This window comes from Macaca mulatta, chromosome 7 (genome assembly GCF_049350105.2).
Source record: "Macaca mulatta isolate MMU2019108-1 chromosome 7, T2T-MMU8v2.0, whole genome shotgun sequence".
Taxonomy (NCBI): Eukaryota; Metazoa; Chordata; class Mammalia; order Primates; family Cercopithecidae; genus Macaca; species Macaca mulatta.
Genome location: NC_133412.1, coordinates 89,616,669 through 89,637,265, shown reverse-complemented (window position 1 = coordinate 89,637,265; position 20,597 = coordinate 89,616,669). Strand labels below are relative to the sequence as shown.

General features: G+C 37.1%; 1 protein-coding gene across 9 annotated transcripts in view; it reads right to left on the bottom strand.

Moving 5' to 3' along the window:
* Window positions 1-20,597, bottom strand: part of LRRC28 (leucine rich repeat containing 28) — a 129,471-nt gene that overhangs the window by 5,833 nt on the left and 103,041 nt on the right. For all 9 annotated transcript variants that reach the window (NM_001257772.1, XM_015143127.3, XM_015143129.3 and 6 more), the window contains 2 exon segments: window positions 12,059-12,218; window positions 13,830-14,005. In NM_001257772.1, the coding sequence (NP_001244701.1) occupies window positions 12,059-12,218; window positions 13,830-14,005 (336 nt within the window).

The following is a 20,597-nucleotide window of genomic DNA, read 5'->3' as shown; positions in this document are numbered from 1 at the left end:
GCAGAAAATCCCAAGGCATCTACAAAAAATACTCCTAGAACTAAAATGCCAGTTCAGCAAGCCTGCCACATATACAATCAAAATATGAAAATGAACAACATTCCCATATGCTAACAATGAACATATGGAAATTGAAATTTTAAAACACAGTATCATGTATAAGCACACAAAAAAGTGAAATATTTTGATATAAACTTAGGAAAACGTTTAATGGTATGTATGCTGAAAATTATGCTGATGAAAGAAGTAAAAGACCTAAATAAATGGAAAAACACATCATGTTCATGCATTAGAAGACTCAACATAGTATATATGTCAACTGTCTCCAAATTAATCTATAAAATTAAAGCAATTCTTATGAAAATCTCAACAAGGCTTTTTGGAGACAAAGATAAATTTATTCTAAAATTCAGTGGAAAAGTGTAGGGCCTAGAATAGCTAAAACAATCCTGAAAGGGAAAAGTGAAGTGGAAGTATCACTCAACCTGATATTAAGGCCTACCATAATCTAACTATAGTAATTAAGACAGTTTGCTATTGACTAAGAGATAGACATAGATCAAGTGAATGGAACAGAGAATTATAATATAATTATATTAACATGTAATTATATAGGCTTCACGACCTTGGGGGAGGTAAAGATTTCTTAGAACACAAAAAGCATTACTATAAAATTGAAATGGATTAATTTAACTTCATCAAAACAGAAGACTTGTTTTCAAATGACATCTTTAGGAAAGCAAAAAGGCAAGCATCACTTTTGAATTTTTTTTCTTAACTCAAGAAATTATGTGAATTTTGAGTTATTAGATACTTTTACATTACCTCTAATTTTAAAAAATTGAAGTTGGTTGGGTAATGGTTAATGGGTACAAAAAATAATCAGAAAGAATGAATAAGACCTACTATTTGATAGCACAACAGGGTGACTACAGTCAGTAATTTAATTGTGCATTTTAAAGTAACTAAAATTGTATAATTGCATTGTTAGTAATACAAAGAATAAATGCTTGAGGGAATGTGATTTTCATGATGTGATTATTATGTATTGCATGCCTGTATCAAACATCTCATGTACCCCATAAATATATCTACTATGTACTGACAAAAATTAGAAATGAAAAAAATTTTTAAATAATTTTTTTAAATGAAGTTGGTTAGAACCCTAGTTCCAATAATTTTTATGCTATACCAGGATGTATACATTTGAATAAATCAAATTGAAAAGAACCACAGACACAAAAGGTGTATTTTGGGGGATTAGTTGATGAAACTTAACACAGGGATCAAAAGATAATTATGTTAAATGCAAATCATTCATACTAGGGATACATTTCATACCACAGCCATTTAGTTTTTAAAAATAAAGCTCCTCATATGGTTTAGCTGTGTACCCACCCAAATATCATCTTGAATTGTAATTCCCATAATCCCCATGTGTCGCGGGAAGGACCCAGTGGGAGGTAATTAAATCATGGGGGGGCGGCGGTTACCCCCATGCTCCTGTTTGCATGACAGTGAGTGAGTTCTCATGAGATCTGATGGTTTTATAAGTGTCCTTTCCCTCTTTGCTCAGTAATTCTCTCTCGCTGCCAGTGAAGAAGGCCATGCTTGCTTCCCCTTGAGCCATGATTGTAAGTTTCCTGAGGCCTCCTCAGCCATGTGGAAGTGTGAGTCAATTAAACCTCTTTCCTTTATAAATTACCCAGTCTTGGGTATTTCTTCATAGCAGCATGAGAACGGACTAAAACAGCTCCCAAGCAAAACCATTCAATTCCATGAAGATACGGGATTTACACTCGTTAAAGGATAATGTCCTTTGGATCATCATTAACTCCTTATGAAGCTCATGGGGGTGGAGTGAGTAACCTGGAGGTGTCATATTTGTGCAACAAATAAATCCCAAGGCTGTGTACTTATTTGCTTTTGGGAGACTCATCTAATAACATATTGTATCTGTTTGTTGTATTAATAATCTGAGTTATTACAAGTACACCAACAAATCTGCTGCCTTAAGAATGGATTCATGTTGGTTAAGTCCTTTAAAATCCACAACTGTGGCACCAGAGACATCAGAGGTCTGGGGAAACACTTTGAGCTGAGCAATAAGCTCTACAGTTAAGAAAAAGATGCTGATAAATTCTACAAAGAACATCAGACATGACATTTGTTGCTTTAGAATCTCTGAGCATATTTACAGGCAAGGCAGAAGAAAGAGCATTTCAGCTTGGTTTTAAAATACAGAAATACCACTATTCCTTAAAAGAACGAATCACAATGCTGTTGGCACATATTGGAGCCCACAAAAATCATAAGAAATGTGGGATTTCTTCTGCAAATATGTTTCCTGATTAAAAACATAAAGCATACATTTGACTCATACAGAAAGTCAAGCCAAAAGAAAAAAAAATATTTATAAGACAAAGTTAAAATCCTGAGCTTGTGTACATATTAACTTACTCAAGAATCATCTAATAACATATTGTATCTGCTTGTTGCATTTATGTTCGTAGTGACTGTCTCTCATGGGAAGATTCTGTGTGCAGAAACAGAAACAGAAATGTCAAGCAGATTTCTTTCTTGATTGTGTCCTTGCCCTAGACATTAGGAATGAGATATGTATGAGAAAAGAATCAGGTGGTGGGGTCAAAGCAGAATTTTCAGTACCTACTGCAGAGCATGGCCCATGACAGATGGTCAACAAATAATTTTTGAATGTTACAAGGAGGAAGAAACAGTTAAGAACAATTTACTTAAATTTTTGAAGACTATTTCACTTGTGGGAAATTTCATAAGTCACCTTAAGAGGGTGCCAATGAATAGGCTTCTGCCAAAAGGAAAAAAAAAATTCCCAAAATGAGTATGCAAATAATGTTGGTATGACTGATATTACTTGGCTTCAAAGAAGCAATAGCCACAAAAAGCAAGGGTAAGGAAATGTGAAACATTTCATAAGTGATGAAACCAGATAAGAATTATGTAAAAGAGCTTATTTTAAAAATAAACTACTAGTGAGTGAGAGAAGGGAGTATTAATTCTTCTGAAAGACAAAGGGAAACTTTAAGACCAAGTCAGTTTTGCAGGCCCTCTAACAAACAGGTCTCCATCTCAAGGCACAGCAATCACTCAGACACGTGGCACTCTCATAGAATCACTCTGGCCCAGATGACCAAGAATTCCTGAAAAAACCAAGCTGTGCAAATCTGAGCTTGAAAGTGGCCTGACTGAAGCCCATGGTGTCCTCACCTACCACAGCGCCCGGCTAGCAGTAGGTGCTCAAACTGTGTTTGCTGACCGACTGGATAAATTAATAAACAAGAGGATGAGTCTTTTGAGTTACTTGGAAGTAATGTGAAAATTATTTTTACAAGAAGCCATTGGCATACTAATGTTTTGTTTTTGTTTTTGTTTTTGAGACAGACTCTTGCTCTGTCACCCAGGCTGGAGTGCAGTGGCACGATCTCAGCTCACTGCAACCTCTGCCTCCCGGGTTCAAGCAATTCTCCTGCCTCAGCCTCCCAGTAGCTGGGATTACAGGCACCTGGCATACTAATATTTTAATCATTAAAACTATTTTTAATTTCTAAAGCAATACCAGTTTGTTACAAAAATTTAACACTACTTAAAGGAAACCACTGTTACTTTGGTGTATGAGTCCTTCCCAAGACTTTTTCTATATATATATACAATTATTTCAATATATGTGTATGTGCATGTATTTACTATATATGTGCACATAGATATACACATATATTCACACCTATAATTGCTTGACAAAGACTGGATCACACTATGCAATCTTTTATGCAACTTGCATAAAAACATTTTTTTTTTTTTTTTTTGTGACGGAGTCTCGCGCTGTGTCACCCAGGCTGGAGTGCAGTGGCGCGATCTCGGCTCACTGCAAGCTCCGCCTCCCAGGTTCACGCCAATTCTCCTGCCTCAGCCTCCGAGTAGCTGGGACTACAGGCGCCCGCCACCACGCCCGGCTAGTTTTTTGTATTTTTAGTAGAGACGGGGTTTCACCATGTTAGCCAGGATGGTCTCGATCTCCTGACCTCGTGATCCACCCGCCTCGGCCTCCCAAAGTGCTGGGATTACAGGCTTGAGCCACCGCGCCCGGCCCATAAAAACATTTTTAATTGAACAAAAAAAAAATTGCCATAACAATCTTTCCTTTTCTTTTTTAATGTGTATACAATTTTAGAGAAAGGGCTTTTTCAGTACCTCTAGAAAGAATTTTTTTCAAATATTGTTTTGTAGATTTGTAAAATTATATCCCAAGTATATAGAGTTGAAAATGAAAGTTCCCCTTCCACCTGACTACCTCATAACTCCACATTCCCCCCTTCCCAAGCTACTCATAGTAAAGAGTTAGAACTCCATCCTTCTGGACTTTTTAGTGCAAACACCCAAACTGTACACACACACACACACGTGTGGGTACATACATACACATACACGTGTGGGTACATACATACACATACACACACGTGTGGGTACATACATACACATACACATGTATTTCAAAAGTATCTTGTTCAGAATGTTAGATAATATTTAATTTTGTGTTTATGAGTTTATTTATGAGTTGAAAGTATATTTGAACTCATTATTTACAAGTTTATTTATTTCAAGATTTCTCGATGCTAATATGCTGGTCCACTTAGTAGCTAATTGAACAACACAGTGGCTAAAACACAGATTTGGAGTCAGACTGCTGGGGTTCAAATCCCAGCTCTGCTATGACACCTTGGCCCAGTTTGTAATCTTCCTGTACCTGTTTCCCCTGTAAAAGGGATATCACAGGTTGGACCACATGGAAATGCATATGACTTGTATGATTCAACCTAACGACAGTAAATATCTTATAGTACTAAGAAAAGTAATATAGCCCTAGCTCAACTTCCAAACTAGATCTCTTTATCCCTAGGACTATTGGTTCTTCCATTGCACCCATGGCTTATTACACAAAAGCAGAGACAACACAGCAATGAAGCCTGAATGCACTCTGTACTACCTGTTTTGGCTAAAGCTTAACCAGCAATATGGGAAGAACCATTGTGATAATGGCCTATCTACAGTTCCTGTCGCAAAATACCCTGGTGATTAAAGTAAGACCTTTTGATTAACTGTGATAGTTAATTTTATGTGTCAACTTGGTTAGGCTATGGAGCCCATTTGTTTGGTCAAATACTAGTCTAGCTGTTGCGGTAAAGGTATTTTTTAGAGATATGATTAACACTTAAATCAGTACACTCTGAGTTGAGCAGATTACCCTCCATAGTGTGGGTGGGCTTTTATCCAATTAGTTGAAGGCCTTAAGAGCAAAAAAGTAGAAGGTATTCTCCTTAAGACTGCAATAAAGAATCCCTGCCTAAGTTTCCAGCCTGGTGCCCTGCAGATTTCAGACTCAACACTGCAACTTCAACTCTTACCTCAATGTCCAGACTGCCAGTCTGCCCCAAAGTTCTGAACTTGCCAGCCTTTGCAATTGTGTGAGCCAATTTCTTAAAATCAGTCATTCTCTCTCTTTCAATGTGAGAGATTTTGCTATCAGGAAGTGGGATGCTGCTGTGACAAATACCTAAAAATGTAGAAGTGGCTTTGACATGGGGTAATGAATAGAGGCTGGAAGAGTTTTTAGGTGTGTGATAGAAAACAGATTATTGGGAGAAATAAAGAAGAATCTGGTGAGGGCTCACAAAAGAAAGGAAGGCGCTATAGAGAAAGTTTCTATTGTCTTAGAAAATACATTGTCAGGAACAGAATGTTGCTAGAAATACAAATGTTAAAGATGCTTCTGGTGAGGTCTCAGACTGCAAAAGAGATTATTGGGAGAAATAAAGAAGAATCTGGTGAGGGCTCACAAAAGAAAGGAAGGCGCTATAGAGAAAGTTTCTATTGTCTTAGAAAATACATTGTCAGGAACAGAATGTTGCTAGAAATACAAATGTTAAAGATGCTTCTGGTGAGGTCTCAGACTGCAAATGAGAAATGTATTATTGGAAACTGGAAGAAAGGTGATCCTTGTTATAAAGTAGCAAAGGACTTGAGTGAACTGTGTTCTATTGGATGGAAAGCAGAATTTGTAAATGATAATTTGGATATTTGGCTGAGGAGATTTCTAAGCAAAGTGTTGAAGACACTGCTTGGTTTCTTCTTGCTGCTTATAGATGTAAGTAAAATACAAGAGGAGAGAGATAAATTGAGAGCACATTATTATTAAGCACAAGGAACCAGAACTTGAAGATTTAGAAAATTCTCAAAGTCTCTTCATATTGTAAAACATGAAAGAGAACATCAACAGTGTGACTAGACAATGGTTTGCAAACAGATTAGGTATGTGACTTGTGGATCATCAACTATTTCAGCAAAAATACTGCTAGCTTGTATGAACAGGACAGAGATGGGATGAGATGAAGAAATGCGGTCAGACTTCTGGTATTTTAGGCAGGATGGCCAAAAGAACTACCTAGATGCAAACATATGTTATCCTTAAAGAGAAGAAAGAGTCCAAGGGTAGGGCAACCTTCTCAATTCCAGGGGCAGGGCAACCTCTTTGGTTCATCCAGGACTAAGGGGGTGTGATTGTCACCCCACTGGGCCCAGAGAACAGAATGTGGAACCAAAGAGGATTATTCTTAAGCCTTAAAATCTAATGCAATTTCACCTTCTAGATTTTAGATTTGAGACCTGTGACCCCTTTTTTCCCTTCTAACATTCTCCCTTGTGGAGTAGGAATGTCTATTGTATTCCTGTCCCACCATTACATGCTAGAAGCAGCTAAATTGTCATCTGGTTTCATAGGTTCATAGCTGGAGAGGAGTTTTGCCCCAGGATGAATTATATCCTGACTCATACCTGATTTAGATATTTAAGATGAGATTTTGAACTTAAGGGTTGATGCTGAAATAGATTTAGGACTTTCTGGGGATGGGATGGGGTGAATTTATTCTGCATGTGAGGACATGAATTTTGGGGGATGTGGTATTGTCTTAGACCCTGTTTCCTGACATATGGCTCCTAAAACTCTGGAATCTCCTAAGTGATTAGAGTATCATTCATATGCTAATGAGACAACTGGTGGCTGGGGAATCCCTAGGTAGCTTCAGGATGTGTGCTGGTCACTGAAAAGACCAAGACATAATTAGAGGGTTGGGACTTTTAGCCCCATCCCCGACCTTTGGGGAAGGGAGGGGGGCTGAAAGTTGTGCCACTCACCAATAATCAATGGTTTAATTAATCATGCCTATGTAATGAAGCCTCCATAAAAGCCCAAAGGACTGGGTTTGGAGAACTCTGGGATAGCTGGAAGATGGCATGCCCAGAGAAGGCATGGAAGCTCCATATTTATTCCCACATGCCTTGCCTTATATGTCTCTTCTATCTGGCTGTTCACCTGTATCTTTTATAATAAATCAGTAAACTCAAATGCTATGGTTTGAAAGTCCCCTCCAAAGTTTATGTTGACATTTAATTGCCAATATGACAATATTGGAAGGTCTTTGACAATATTGGAGGCCTTTAAGAGGTGATTAGGCCATGAGAGCTCTGCCCTCATGAGTGCCGTTATCACAGGAATGGGTTAGTTATCATGGGAGGGGGTTCCTGATGAAAAGGATGAGTTTGGTCTGATTTTCTTTGTCTCTTGTGCCTGCTGCCTTTCTGACATGTTATGATGCAGCAAGACAGCCCTCACCAGACGTGGCCACTCCATCTTGGACTTCCCAGGCTCCAAAGCATGAGCCAAATAAACCTCTTTTCTTTATAAATTACCTGATCTCAAGTACTCTGTGATAGCAGAATAAAACAGATAAAACAGTTACGTGTTTCCATGAGCTCTGTGAGCCACTCTAACAAATTAACTGAACATGAGAAGGAGGTATTGGGAGCCCTGATTTTACAGCTGGTTGGTCAGAAGTACAGGTGACAATCTACAACTTGTAACTAGCATCTTAAGTGGAGGCAGTCTTGTGGGACTGAGCGCTTAACCTGCAGGATCTAATGCTATCTCCAGTAAGATAGTGTCCAGAAACTGATGGACTTACAGGACACCTAGCTAGTATCTACTGGAGAACTGGCTGGTTGCTGGTGGGGAGAACTTCCCACAAATTTTGGTGACAAGAGGTGAAGCATTCTGTATTATATTCAGTATTGAGTGACTATGTAAGAGCAGGAGAAAACATTTTTTTTTCTTATCTCAGTGGGGAAAGAGCGCCAACTGTTATGGGTTGAATTGTATAGCCCCCAAAATTCCTGGGTTTTAGTCCTAACCCCTAGTACCTCATAATGTGACTACTATGGATTGGACTGTTTCCTTCCTAAATTCATATGTTGAAGCCCAAACCCCCAATGTGAGGGCATTTGGAGAGGATGTCTTTGGGAGATAATTGGTTTAAATGAGGTCATGAGGTGGGATCCTCATGATAGGATTTGTGCCCTTATAAGAAGAGACATTCTCTGCCATATAAGGAGACAATGAGAAGCTGGTTGCCTGCAAGCTAGGAAGAGAGCCCTCACTAGAACCCAACCATGCTGACCTCTTGATTTCAGACTTCTTTCGTCCAGAACTATGGGAAAATAATTTCTGCTGTTTAAGCCACCCTGTCATTTTGTTATGGCAGCCTGTGCTGACTAATATAGAGACCTTATTTGGGAACAATATCCTTGCACATATAATAGATAAGATGAGGTCATTAAGGTAGGCCCTAATCCAATATGAATGGTGTCCTTATAAAAAGAGAAAACTTGTGCACAGAGACAGACATTCATAAAGGGAAAATGATGTGAAGAGACGAAGGGAGAAGATCGTCATCTACAAGTGATGGAGGCCTGGAACAGATCCCTCCCTCACAGCCTCAGAAGGAACCAACCCTGCTGACACCTTGATCTTGGACTTCCAGCCTCCAAAACTGAGATACAATAAATTTCTGTTGTTTAAGCCACCCAGTTTGTAGCATTTTGTTGCAGCATCCCTGGCAAACTAATCCAATGCCCCTGAAAAACTTTGGGTAGCCTGGTTTCCTACTGGGAAATACAGAACTTGTGAGATCCATACATGCTTGGGAAAAGAGAAATATGTTATTTTACTAAGAAATAATCTTCTGTGTTGAAGTCCTCCATTTTAATAAATGAACAATAAGTTTTGAAAATGAAAATTTGCTATGCCTACAGGATCAAAAGTCATGAATTTGCTAGCTATTCTTTTTTGCTATATATATTTGAAAGTTTGGGTATTTATTGTTTATGCAAAATATTGTCATTTCTTTTTACTTCACTCTGTATTAAATTTAGGTTGAAACTAACACTTCCACTGAATTTGGTATTTTAGAAGAATATTCAATATGTTCCTTTTTGAAATAATGCCAGATGTTCACATTAATTTAGATATTGGCTGATATAATGTATTTTATGACAAGCAATGCAAACAACTGAATATATTAGAAAACTTAGATCTTTTAGAGTTTATGATATTAAAAAATATTTTCAGCAAAAAGCTACTGGAGATTCAAGTATTTGGTTTTCAATTACAAAATAAAGTACTTTTAAGACTATGGTAGAAACTGAAGCCGATGCTTTTAATACAATCTCCATGGCAACATGGGAAGGAGCACAGCCTGGTGGGCTGAATGAAAGCCACAAACTCTCAATTTCAGACCCTACCATTAACTTCCCACAGAAAGCCATGTTTGTATCTTGGCATTACATCTCTGCTATAAACAGAGGCACTCTGCCTTTATGCAAGAAAAGAACATTGCCTTAGTTCTATGTACTTGATATACTCATTTTATGAAATTAATATCATATTTATGTCCTGAAACAATAGATTAGTCACACTATATTTCTAAGTTGTAGCAGGGAAATTAAATAGTAAATGGAAAATGCAAGTACTGCCTAAATTCCCCAAATTTTATATAAAGATAACATAAAAGTGATTTCATTTGAAGGATCTACTTTATTTTCAAAAATGAATTGCCATGATTTAAAAAGTTTAATTTTAAAAACAGGTATTCAGAATTTGATTGGCTACTGAGCATCCTGACACTATCATTTTGTTTACATTTTCATATTTTCAGTAAGGAAATGTCTTCTATAGGAAATTGTATAATAACAATGCATAAGGGTTTGAACTATAGTTTAATGAATTAGTTAAGATTTTCCTGCGATGATATCTTGCTAATATAAAGATCATTTGCTAAAAACACAGCAAAAATAAGAAGTAAAAGTCTCTGAACTACAAAAATAGATAATAATAGTTAACATTTGCTTTTTATTACTTGCCAGACACCATCCTGGGCTCTTTGCAGGGATGATCACATTTAATTCTCACAATGACCTTATTAAATAGATATTATTATTATTCCCATTCTATTGATGAAAAGACTAAGCTCAGGGATGGTCAGTAAATTGCCTTAGGTGGCCTGCGGAGTTGGAATCAGGGCCTGTGTACTTCACCACTATAAGCTTCTCATAAACATGTCTATTTTATTTGTTAATTTTATTCATGTAGTAATACTTAGAACCCAATTCAATTATTTTTATTCTAATTTAAATGCAATTCCACCAAATCTGGTTATCTGATCACCTTAGAAGTAGCAAATTAGAAAGATTCGGAGCAGAACTCCTGCAAGCATGAAACATTAAAATTACAGAAGATTGAAATAGGAAATGAAATATAGCAAAACAGGATTATCCAGAGCAAGAAAAAGATAAACACGGTTTTGGGATGGAGTGGGTAGAGCTATGGAAATGGGAACTACCATTTGTTGAATACCTCTTAAGTGCCAGGTGCGTACCTTTCTCATCTGCCAAGCCTCACATGGCCCTGCCACGCAGGCTGTTGTATCCCCATTTTGAGAAGTCCCACAGCCTGCCCACGTTCTCACAACAGAAGAGCCAAGCTTGTTGGGTGCAAAGTCCATGCTCTGAACACTGCCCCATATTGCCTATCTTGCATGGATTAAGAAACGAAGGAGGGAAAGAAAATCTTGGAAAGGTTTCTATTAACATGATTACAAGCAAAATGCTTTTTGGCATATGAAAGAGGGATAATGGCTTCAGTTATGTGGAAAATTTACTCACATGAAATATATTTGATGGTGATAAATGAGGTACTATAGTACTTTTTTTAACTTAAACAAATTCAAAGTTAGAAAACGTGTAAATTTAGTTTCCTAAATTTAGGAAGCCCATAAACTAAGGTTGTAGAAATGGGGAATTTTTCATCTGATGGCCTATCTTTAACTGCTATTTTTTTTTTAGATGGAGTCTCACTCTGTCACCCAGGCTGGAGTGCAGTGGCGTGATCTCGGCTCACTGCAAGTTCCGCCTCCTGAGTTCATGCCATTCTCCTGCCTCAGCCTCCTGAGTAGCTGGGACTACAGGCACCTGATACCACGCCTGGCTATTTTTTATATTTTTAGTAGAGACAGGTTTTACTGTATTAGCCAGGATGGTCTCCATCTCCTGATCTCGTGACCTACCCGCCTCGGCCTCCCAAAGTGCTGGGATTACAGGCATGAGCCACCACGCCCGACCCACTATTCTTTTTTGGAAGTAGCACTATTGGGCATGAGAATGCCACTTGGAAAGGTTAGAAATTCAGAACAGAAATGTGTGTGTGTGCGCATGCACACTCTCTCTCTCACACACACACACAGAACTCAATCACACCTTTTCAGTTAGCAACACCAACTAAGTAAAAGAGCTGGGCGCATCCCGTTATACAACACATTTTTTTTCTTGCATCCCTTATTGCCTAAAGGATACTGTGAATAGGGAAATAGCAGGAAGACATTCTCACAAAGAATGAGTTCCTCTAAATAATATATACAATAAAACTGTCCAGCACATGACCAAAAAATTAACTAATAAAGGCAAGTCCAGTTTTCTTCTGATGTTCAAAGTGAGCATCATTTCATTTAGCTGTTCCTCAGGAAGCATGTTATGCCCCTTTAAAATTGCTGACTTAATGCTTTCATGCACAGCCTCTCGCCTCCCCACCTGGCACCCCTTGCCTGGGTGTAAACCCTGGTGCCCACTTAGGCATGATTACCACTGGTGCAGCCCTGCCATTGGCGTCTCTCTCAAGGGAAAGAGCTTGGGGTAGACGATGGTAAACATAGGCTCACTACACCGATGACAGTGCCCCAGAGGGCAATGCAGCAGCTCCAGGAGACTTCTGGGTAATGAGATTGGAGACAGAAAGTTCAAATCTGGAACACAAGAGAAAATCACGCACGTGAGTAAAAAATCAAACTTCCTTAAACTAGGCTTCTTAAAATATTTCTCTTTGTTACCAAATAATTTCAGTTACTTAAAAGTACTTCATGTTGAAAATTCTGTTATCTGATTGATAGACACTGAATAAAAATCTAACATCATCTGAAAATGAAAGTTTTTTAAAATATTTTTGATACTAAAAGAAAACATAAATTCAATCATTTTAAGAGCCAGAAACTATCCTGAGGTAGAGGCAAGGAATAAGTGAGATAAAATATTTTTTAAGAACAAAGATCAAAAAGGGATAATTCACCCAAAGAGGATTTTTGCAAACTTTAATAAGGGTCAGAGACTTTTTGGAACTGACGACTAAAACTGACTTTCATTAAGTTCTCCCTAATCTATCAGGCATTTAGTATCAATCTTCCACTAAGGCTAAATCATATTTTTTAAAGAGAATGAAAAGGAGGAAATAAAAAAAGAATGAAAAATAATGAAATCAAGCTTTTCCTTGTCTTATTCCCATGAACTGCCATTAATAAAAACAGGGAGTTTCCTTCCCAGCTTAGTCTGAGCTACCCAAAAGAGACATTTAAAGCAAAACATCCCAGTGGCCCAAGCAATCTTGAGGACACATTTACACCAGGTTTCTACTGATGATGAACATCCAACAGAGAGAGAAATGCTCATGCTGAGGTGAAATCTAAAAATTATCAACACATCTTTGGGAAGGAAATACGAATCATCTTTTTACCTTTTATATATGTCCAGACTCATCAATAACACTTAGAAAAATGGAATTTACTGATTGGTGAACAACTATAATTTTCTGTTTAACTTTTAAAACCAACTTAACTTTGCACTAGGCATTTCTGGAAGGTTAATGTGAGATGTTTTTGTATGGACTCTGTTTTTTAAGTAAAGATGAAACATTTCACAGTTTTAAAAACACCTGAAATGTATTTTTCGTATTAATATTGCCTAGTGCTGTCTTAAAGCATTTCAGACATACACCCACAATACCTATCAAATCTGTGCACTGCCAAATCCTTTCCAAATTTCAGCTGCCTCACTACGACAATACTGCCAACGGCTCCCAGTACTTCTACCTCCTTTAGATCTACATATTGCTGAGATGCAAGGAGGCGGTAAGGCAAAAACCTGCTCTACTGACGTATCCAACTTTAAGGACAAGATCTTTCCAAATTTCCCCTACTGCCAGCCTTTTACTTTAACCAAATACACATTCCCAACACCAAGTTCCTTACCTGAAACCACACAGTTGAACTTTTAAGCACCGTCCTTTGCAACTGACAACCACGTTTTTTAAGAATGCTTCTCTGTCTGTAGGGGGTGCTAAAGTGATCAGTGTTGATAACATATCAAAAGTATTTTTCTTATTAGGAAAATCCTGTTGCAAAACAATGTGAATGTACTTAATGCCACTGAACCGTACACTTAAAGATGGATAAAATGGTTACTTTCGTGTTATGTGTATTTTACCACAATAATTTTTTTTTTAAGATGAAAGCCCAAACAGGTGCACAAAGCACAATGTTCACTAAATAACACAGAATAATAAAAAAACCAGAAGTCCCACGTACCTTTCAGCAAGCTGTGGTAGGTATGATACAGACTTCTCATGGCCAATTCCTGCAGAGGGAGGACGTGATCATGCTCCGTCCCTATGGCCTTCACCTCGGCTGGGAGGAAAACAGTTCGCTGCCCTGATGAAAAGGAAAGCAGCTTCACCTCGGAAACTTGAATGGGAGCACCACAGCTGCAGAAAGACACACAATCACAGTATTAGCAATAAGGAGAAGAATACGGGTGCCAATAAAATGTGTTAATCAAATTATACATTTGAAAATTCGTGAATTCTTTTAAAGTAGAATTGCCAGAATTCTTTTCAAAGTGAACAGATGCTATCCCGGGTTCCTTCATAAAACCTGGCCCAGAAATCTAAACTCATTAGTTGGAACTCAGCTAAATCATTGCTGAGGCCCAGTCACTTCTAGCAAGGAAGAACCTTAAAGGAACTTTCCTTCCTAGGCTCTACATAATTTGCTTTGTAAATTCTACTTTTCCCCATTTTATTACCCTAAGTATGTGTTTTTTTTGAAACTCTCAAAATTAAAAGAAAAAAAAAGTACCTTGTTGAATAACAGCATCTTGGTTTAATAGAATTTTTGTGTAGAAAAACTTAAACCCATAAAGCAAATAGATTTTAAATGGCAGAAGATAACTTTATTGGATCCTTCCATAAACTTGTGGGGAAAATATTCTTGGCATACTCAATAAGCCAAGTCATGCCCTATTCCCTGCAGCCACTCATAACCAGAAGGCAGAGATGTCCTCGTCCCTAATGCTGCAATGTTACCAAAACTCACAAATCCAATCTCATTCTACTTCTTGTGTGAAACCACTGGGTAACCTGAGAGCCTCAATACTTTTCTTGTGTAATGACAAATAGATGGCCAACAAACCTTGGCTCTGAAAACACAAAATAGTATCACTAACCTTGACCAGATGCAAGCAATGAAGCTTAGGGCACAGGACTGGAAGCCAGAAACCCTTGATTCATTTATTTTTTAAAATTTTCTTCGTTTGTTCCTTCCCTCCATCAGAAAACATTTCCAGAGCACTTACTATATGCTAGTCCGTTAAGATACTTAAATTAAGAAAAACGAGAATGAACCCTTCCTTTGGGAGAAATCATTACAATTGTTCTAATGTGGGGGCAAAGAAGGGTTGACCGACTCTGTCCAGGGAATTAGGGGAAATTTTAAAGATAAGTCAATATCTGACTTAATGTTCAACTCACCTGGAATAAATGGAAATGTGTAATGAGCATTCCAAGCAGAGGGAACAGCATGTGCAGCAGTACAGAAGCCTGAAAGAATATGGCTACATCTTGGTTTCAACAGTGCTGGAAACAGGGATGCAGGGTATGGATGGGTAGGGGGAGGAGGCCAGGAATATTAGCTGAAGTTAGATGGTTTTAATTCATGGGGAAGACTGTTAGGTGTGGTTTTTTTGTTTCTTTGTTTTGTTTTGTTTTGTTTTTTACCAACTATCTGACCACAGTATGGTAGACAGGTAAGGGACTGATAAGTGGCAAAGAGGTAAAGAGAACCCAAATATAGAAGGAAACAGAAATGGAGAAGTCTTTAGGGTCTTGAAAATGAGAGCTTGAGATAAACAGAAGAGGTATGGAGTATCATTATGGGTAAGAAGCCAGTGGCTTTCTCTGTTAGTTCCCAAAGCAAATAATTCTGAAATGTGACTTTGTTCACATAATCTTTTATACTAATCAAGATAGATTTAGAGAATTCCTTTTGTAATATTCCATACTATGGATGAACCACAGTTTATTAATTTATTTATTATGTTTATCCTGACTTCAATGTTTTCCCTCCTACTACACATACATCATCACAATAAATCTTACATACATTCCAATGCACAGATGTTTTTATTATAGTAAAATTCCCAAACTGAGACCACCGGCCATGAAAAATGAACATTTTAAATGCCTGAGATCTTTCCAAAATGATTGTTAAGAAAGTATCCATTTCCCCATACCATCATCAGAAATGGATATTATCAGTCATTTTAGTTTTTGCTAGGCTGATTAATGGAAATGTCTCCTTGGTTACTAATGAGTTTGATCACCTTTTGTTAGGTTTGCTGGCCACTTGTATTTCTTCTTCTGTAAACTGTCCATGTCCATCCCTTACCTAATTTTCTGTTGAATTAAAATATAACGATTTGTAGGAACTTCCATATTGGTGATAACAATCCTTTGTCATATACACTGAAATATTTATCAATAAAAATGTTTTTGTCTTTTAACTTTGCATATGGTTCCCTTTGTCAGCAGTCATTCTTTTCTGATGTGAAATCTATCCACTTATTTTCTTCACAGTATCTACATTTTTCTGAATTTCTTAAGAGGGTTACCCTAATTTGAAGACTGTGCATATATTATCCTAAAGTTTCTTCCAGTATGTTTATTGTATTTTTATGTGTAGATTTTTTTTTTTTTTTTTTAAGACGGAGTCTTGCTCTGTCACCTAGGCTGGAGTACAGTCCGTGATCTCAATCCATTGTAACCTCTGCCTCCCGGGTTCAAGTGATTCTCCTGCCTCAGCCTCCTGAGTAGCTAGGATTACAGGCACCTGCCACCACATCTGGTTAATGTTTGTATTTTTAGTAGAGACAGGGTTTCACCATGTTGGCCAGGCTGGTCTTGAACTTCTGACCTCAAGTGATCGGCCCGCCTCAGCCTCCTAAAGTGCTGGGATTACAAGTGTGAGCCACCACACCTGGCCTTTACATGTAGATGTTTTATCTATTTGTCTTACTTGGTTATATAATATAAAATAGGACATAGCTTTTTTTTTTTCCAAATGGAAAAATAATTGGAGTAGCATTATTAAACAACACTATCATTTACCTCTGAATCGCACTGTTCTCTTTATTCTATTAAGTTCCCATATACCCTGGCATTGCTTTCTGGAGTCTTTAGTCTGTTTCAGTGATGCATTAATTTAATTCTGTGTCAGTTCTATATTGTTTTGATTATAATACTTTATAGAAGATTCTATCATTTGACAAGTCTGTCCTAACTATTATTGTTCAATTTTTTTTCTTGCAATTCTCAGTTACCATTCAATGTGAACTTTACAATTATTTTATCTCTATTTCCCTAAAGCCTTCCAGAGATTTGGATTAGAATTAACATCAGTTTCCGTGTTAAGAGAGGTAATTTGATAATAAATTTCCTTATCTGCAAACATGGTATGTCTGTACTATCCACCTAGTGCTTTATATCCTATCCTTTAATAAAAATTTCACAAGTTTCTTCATATAGATTCTGTTCCTTTCTCATGATATTTATTACTGGATATTTAAATGTGTGGTACAAATATAAATGACATTTTCTCCCTAACTTTGATTTCTAATTTATGAAGACATAAAAGCTGCTGATCTTTGTATGCTATCTTATATTTAGCCACCTTACTAAATTCTTTTATGTGTCTGAAATATTTTTTTGGTAGCATATCTTGAGTTTTCTAGATAGGTGATATTCAAGCATATCACCTATAAAGACCTTTCTGGTTCTTTTTTCCCAGTATTTATAATGTCTATTTCCTTTTTATCCATCTTATTGCATTAGACAGATGGTAGTGGTGACAGTGGGCCCTCACTCCTCTCCTATTCCTGATTTTAATGGCCATAGTTTGAATACATCCACATTTAATATAAAAATTATTATATATGGCTACAGAATTCATCTAAAGTTTTTCTTAACATACCAATATAGTAATGTTTGTTTTTCTTTAATATAATGTTGAATAAATTATTGATATTTTAAGGTAAACTTTAAAATATTTAAAACATTATTTAAACATATCATCATATAGAAAAGTACAGAAATCACAGTTGCTCTGTGATTTTCACAAGATGAACACACTAATCACCACCAAGGTCAAGAACAAGAACCTCAGAAGACCACCTTGGGTCCCACTGCTAAGCAAAACCCATACCCCAAAGGGAACCACTATTCCAAATTCTAACACTATAGTCTGGTTTGGCCTGTTTGAACAGCATGAATGTTGCTGTGCCTGGTTTCTTTTGTCAACATTATACTTCTGGAATTCATCCATGTTGCTTTGTGTACTGTAGTTTATTCATTTTCATTGCTGTGTAGTAATGATGGACATTTGGGCTGTTTGTAGTGTGGAGCTACTACAAATCCTGTCTCCATAAAAATAGTGTATTTGGTACATATGAGCATATACATTTGTGAGGAACACACTTAAGATCAAAACTGGGCCTCTTATAGTGAGGAGAGACAGACATTAATATATAATAGACTGAGAGGGGAGTGAGAGCTGTATGACTTTGTTTTTTTTTTTTTTTTTTTTTTGAGACGGAGTCTCGCTCTGTCGCCCAGGCTGGAGTGCAGTGGCTGGATCTCAGCTCACTGCAAGCTCCGCTTCCCGGGTTTACGCCATTCTCCTGCCTCAGCCTCCCGAGTAGCTGGGACTACAGGCGCCCGCCACCTCGCCCGGCTAGTTTTTTGTATTTTTAGTAGAGATGGGGTTTCACCATGTTAGCCAGGATGGTCTCGATCTCCTGACCTTGTGATCCGCCCATCTCGGCCTCCCAAAGTGCTGGGATTACAGGCTTGAGCCACCGCGCCCGGCCATGACTTTTGATAGTACCCAAATAATGACCTTTTCTCCTTCAGAAACTATGCTGTGTCATCTACATGTGCATTCTTGTGGGAAGTGCTACAGATTTATCCTTCTCCTTTTTAGCAAAAAAGTTTTTCTTCAGCTTAAAAGTAAAAGGAAAGGGGAGAAGTGGATATGGAGATGGAAAGAAACTATGTCACCTAGAAAGAATAAACCTTGGCTTGGACAAAGAGTCTGTCATCTTGGCAGAGCTACTTAAGGCTAAGTTTTGTTCTGAGAATGTATTTATGTAATTCTGAGTTGACTTTTTTTCTTCAGCACTTATAAAATATAGTTGTATTGTTTTCTGGACTTCAAAGTTTCTGATGAGAAGTTAACAATCTTTTTGAATTACTCCTTTGTATGTAATGTTATTTCTCAGGTTACTTTCAAAATTTTCTTTTTATCTTTTGTTTTCATCAGCTTTGCCTATGCATGGTTTTCTTTGAATTTATACTGCTTACGATTTGCTACACTTCTTGAAAATGTAAATTTGTTTTTCATCAAATTTGGGAAATTTTTAAACATTATTTCTTCAAACATGTTTGTTACTGATGTTACCTATTCTCTCCCTATTTTCCTTCTAGGATGCCAATTATACATGCACAAGACTCTTTTATATTGGCTGGCAAGTCCCTGATGCTGTGTTCATTTTTGTTTTCAATGTCTTTTCTATGTGTCCTTCAGATGGGATCAATTCTACTGATCTATTTCTAGTTCAGTGACATTTCCTCTGTTCCAACCATTCTGCCATGAAGTCCATTAAGTTAATTTTTTACTTCAGACACTGTTTTCAATTCTAGATTTTCCTTTTTTTTAGTCTCGATTTTTCTGGCCTTTTCATTCATTAATCATTGAGAATAACTGTAACAGTTGCTTTGAAATCTCTGTGTGTCACTTCAACAATTTGGGTCATCTAAAGTTGGAATCTCTGCTGGTCACCTTTCCTCTTGAGAATGGGTCACATTTTCCTGATTCTTTACATGTCTTGTAATTTTGGAATGTTTCCTAGATACTGTGAAAGTTATATTGTAGAGACCCTGGGTTCTCTTATATTCTGTTAACACTTAAAAGTAATTAATATTTTTGTTTTAACAACAATTAACTTCATGGGTGTCAAACTGCAAACTCAGTCTCTTTTTATTTATTTATTTATTTATTTTTTCATATGTAGCTCTTTTTTCTTTCTTTTTTTTTTTTTATTATTATCTGAGTTTAAAGTATAATAAACTCGGTCTCTTAAATGACAGTTTCAATCACACTTGAGTACTTTCATCTGCAGCCAGGCCACTTTGGTCCTGTTCCATGAAAGTGTGTTTCAGGTATCCGATACTGGGGGCAGGCAGCCCCTACATAAAAATGGACTACTTTTAGTATATTGGTTTAACTCAGAATACATTTCTCATACAAGCAACTCTATTACCCTCAGTGGTTATATTAATAAACCCTTAGAATAGTATTTAACCAATTTGGACACAAATCCAGTTATAATTGCTTATTTACACAATAAAAAGCAAAGCAGTGGCTTGGTTTTTTTTTTTTTTTTTTTTCTTTTTTACATGATTAAACAACTGGAAAAAATCATCCTGTAGAGGATTACTTTTACCGTTAAGTTCTCCTCAGTAAGCATGTGTGCCAATTACCATTCTCTAAAATTCTAACATGGAATGAACCTCTCTTTCTGGCTATAATGTAGAAGAAAAAGGACATTTACTCCTGTAATAACAAGAAAAACCCAGAAAAAATGAAGATCATTCCTTTCCATGAGGCTAGCAAATAGTATAGATGCCATGAAGCTGTGATAGCCAGTCTCCAAGTGGGCCCCGAATGGTCCTGGCTCCTAGTGGTCACTCCCTTCCTACTTTGAATAGGGTTGACCTGTGTAATCAACGGGATTTAACAGAAACAAGTGTGTGGCTTTGAAGCTAGGTCATAAAACACAGTTCCATGCTATACATTTCCATCGCTCTACCTCTCTTAGGGTATTTATTATTTGTATTACAGTTATTTTTGCATATCAAGATAAACATTTAAACTATATTTGTTTTTCCCACAATTTCTAGCACTGTGCTGATTTGCTAATGTTCACAAATTATTTGACAAATAAACACAGAATAAGGAGAAGCT